The sequence below is a fragment of the Crocuta crocuta genome, unplaced genomic scaffold (genome assembly GCF_008692635.1).
Source record: "Crocuta crocuta isolate KB4526 unplaced genomic scaffold, BGI_CrCroc_1.0 scaffold327, whole genome shotgun sequence".
Classification (NCBI taxonomy): Eukaryota; Metazoa; Chordata; class Mammalia; order Carnivora; family Hyaenidae; genus Crocuta; species Crocuta crocuta.
Window position 1 is genome coordinate 186,505 of NW_027529176.1, and position 3,428 is coordinate 189,932.

General features: G+C 53.2%; 1 protein-coding gene across 2 annotated transcripts in view; it reads left to right on the forward strand.

Moving 5' to 3' along the window:
- The first annotated feature begins 32 nt into the window (after positions 1-32).
- The window catches only part of ZNF7 (zinc finger protein 7), a 13,934-nt gene continuing 10,538 nt past the window's right edge, over positions 33-3,428 (forward strand). The window contains exons 1-3 of one of the 2 annotated variants that reach the window (XM_077758146.1): positions 33-192; positions 1,416-1,458; positions 1,833-1,959. In XM_077758146.1, the coding sequence (XP_077614272.1) occupies positions 1,432-1,458; positions 1,833-1,959 (154 nt within the window). In that variant the 5' untranslated portion in view covers positions 33-192; positions 1,416-1,431. Of the gene's footprint in view, positions 193-301; positions 456-1,415; positions 1,459-1,832; positions 1,960-3,428 lie in introns of those variants that run through there. The other variant, XM_077758147.1, reaches the window with a different exon arrangement.

The window sequence follows — 3,428 nt, forward strand, 5'->3', positions numbered from 1 at the left end:
GCCACCCCTCCCTCGACCCCAGCCCCGCCCCTTCCCCTGCGCCGGGGCTGCGCGGCTGGGAACCATCGAGACGGCCGAGCCTCCGAGCCTCCCAGACCGGCCGGAATTCCGGGAGAAGAAGAGGGGGCGTGAGTCCGAGGCCCGTTTCCGGTTTTGTCCCGCGTTTCGAGCCTCGGGCGGCGCACGGGGAGGGTGAGTGGGCACGTCGGGCGCGGACTCGGGTCGGGGCGCCTTGAGTGCTCGTCGCTGTCGNAGGCAGGTGGCGTTTGGCCGAGTCCCGCAGGCCCGGCGCGGGATCTACCCCGCGGCCTTCCCACCAGTTGCAGGCCTGCTCGAGGGGGATCCCTGATCCTCTTCCTTTCTGAATGACCGCAGCGCGAGTGCGCTCTTCCCCTCATTCACCGCCTGTGGAAGACCGAAATTAGAGACAGTGGTCAAAAAGGGCTGTGTCTTGGGTAGGGTGGGGTGTTTGCTTTCTCTGGATTCTGACCGTCGCTCAGGGCCTGTCCTTTATTACCGGGGACCCGGGATCCAGAGCTCCTAGCTTCACTCTTGGCCCGTCGCAGGTGGGGGCCCACCCGACGGTGCTCACTACTGCCTGGCTCAGCTTCACCGTTTTCGTGGCCTGGAGCTTCGTCCACGAGCCACTTTCTGAGCCAGAAGCTCCCCCTAGGAAGCCCACTTCTCATTCAGGCTGCCTAGGGGAAAGCCTGGGGATGGGGGCAAGTTTACGTAGATTGTTGGGGAGCGGGAGAGCGTTCCTGAATCCGCTCCTTTTCTGCCTGTAATCCACGGCTGCTCTCAGCGGGCCTCATCTTCGGTCACACCACCACTTCCCCTTGCTGCTTGGAAGCAGCGCCACGGACTCGTTCTGCCCGTTCTTTCTTGCTTCGGTCCCTTTGCACGTGCCTTCCCTGCTGCCTTTAGTGCCCTCCCTACCTCCATCCCCTTGGCCTAGTTAGCTCTCTGGAAAGTGACCCGTCACCCTAAACCAGAGTTTCCTAGTTTAAGTGCTTTCAGAGTTTTCTTGCACTGGGGCATGATCGTGGTTGTGATGTTGTGTTTGTGTAGTTAACTCTTTAGACTGTGCTTCGTGATGGCATAGTTCTCCAGCATCGTGCACTGCTGCAACCCCGTTGCTTAGTCTAGCACTCGTCATGTGTGGCAGCCACCCCTTGTGTTATCTGTGGATTCCCACCCGCCACACGCTCTGACAGACGAAGCTTTGGGGGGGGCGGGGGAAGGTCCTTCAGCGCTGTGGCTGTGCTGGTTCCACCTCATGTCCTTGCTAACGAACATCTGGGTTAGAGGTAAAGGGTTGGAGAAGGAACGCCGCACCCTCTCAGTTAGCCGGGAAGTCAGGGCTAGTGGTCCTCCAGTGCCCTGACCTCTGACCCTTTCATAACTGCCAACAGGTCTCACCCAGGACACATGGATGCCCACCCACCGAGCCTCATGGTAGGAGCCCGACTGCCCCCATTCCCTCACTTGCCCTGTGAGGGCCCCTACCTCTTCCTCTGAGAACCTACCGTGCCTACTGGGCCTCGGCCTGGGCCCTCCGTTGGCCCCTGGTTGTGGCCATTCCCGAGCTCAGGCAAGCCCGTCCTCTGCCCAGACTGGGGCCCAGCTGAGGCTCTTGTGGGGGGAGGTTTGTAGGTCTGGCTGCTTCCCCCACCTCCGTACTGCCCACTCCCCTCGACCTTAGAGCCAAAGGGGTTTGGTGACCGGCTTGCCCAACCCTGTGGTACCTGTGGCAGAGACACACCGTGAGGTGGAACCGGAGTGGGGCTGGCACCCAGGTTTCCCTGGGGTGCTGGTGGGTGTCTTTTCAGGAGGCTGTGACGTTTGGTGATGTGGCCGTGCACTTCTCGCGGGAGGAGTGGCAGTGCCTGGACCCTGGCCAGAGAGCCCTCTACAAGGAAGTAATGCTGGAGAACCACAGCAGTGTGGCTGGACTAGGTGAGGTTGCATCTTGGGACCCCTCCCCCTGCATCATTGGTCAGCACCTGCCTGGCCGGGCCCTTGCCGGAAGCTGTGGATGTGGGGGCAGTGGGTCTTTGTGGGTCAAGAGCTGACCCTGGGAGATGTCATGGTGAGTTTTGTGCATTGTAAGTACTTTTTCCTGTTCTCTTGTGTTTGTTAACTTAAAAAAAATTTTTTTTAATCCTTTTTTTTTTAGAGAGAAAGAGAATCCAGGTGGTGGGGGGCGCGGGTAGGGGGCAGAGAGAGAGGGAGACACAGAATCTGAAGCAGGCTCTAGGCTCCGAGCTGTCAGAACAGAGCCCAATGTGGGACTTGAACTCATGAACCATGAGGTCATGATCTGAGCTGAAGTCAGAAAGTTGACTGAGTGAGGCACCCCTGTGTTTATTAACTTTGTGAGGTCAGATTTTAATGAAATCAGATTCATTAGTTTTTGCCTTATGGATTGTAGCTTTGGAATTTTATTTAAAAGTTCTTTCCTCCTCCAAGGTCATAGAGACAGTTTGTACAGTCTCCTGTGGACTTTATGGTTTATCTTTTTTGCTTAGATCTCGGCACCACATTTGTGTCGGGAGTTAAATAGGAGCCTTGTTTTATTTTTGTTTATACACTGGAGCTGTTTCCTAGCATCATCTCCTAAGCAGCCTCATCCTTTCCCACTGATTTGTGGAGCCACCTTTTTTCCTGTGTGTGATTGTGTTTCTGAGCTGGGCTTGTAGTGTGTCATAATACCAGGTAGGACAGCTTCCCCTTCTTATTCTCTTATAAAACTTTATTTACCTACTCAAGCGTCATAAGGTAATTATTTCATATAAGTTTATATTAAGTGAGGTTTTCAATACTTGGAACTGGAATTTTTATTGGGAATGCTTTGAATTTCTAGAACTAACAAGAGAAGAACTAACCTCTTCCTCATTAACTGTTCCCATCCAAGACCATGGAAACTGTCTCTATTTATTCCACTTACCTTCTGTGTAATTTATTAGAGTTCTGGGATTTTCTCCAGAGAGGTCTGGTACCCTCTAAATGCTTTATTTTTGGTTGCTTTGTGAATGCATCTTTTTTATGTAACTATAATTTTAACAGATTATAGCTGCTCTACAGAAATGCTTGTATTTGGCAACTTGGTTGAACTTCCTGCTGCTCTGGTGCTGTGTTCTAGGAGTCCCTTGCAGCTGAGCAAGGAGGGGTTCCCCCTGGGTCCCCCCAGTGCCCCAGGCTATAGTTGTGGCCAGAGCCACAGTGGCGTGTCAGACAGGACTGATGCAGGTGTGCCTGTTTTGTTCCTCATTTTATATTTTATTTTTTTAATTTGAGAGTGAACATGTGCAAGTCAGGAAGGGGGGGGAGAGAGAGAGAGAAAGAGAAAGAGAATCTTTTTTTTTTTTTTAACAAATAGTTTATTGTCAAATTAGTTTCCACGAAACACTCAGTGCTCATCCCCA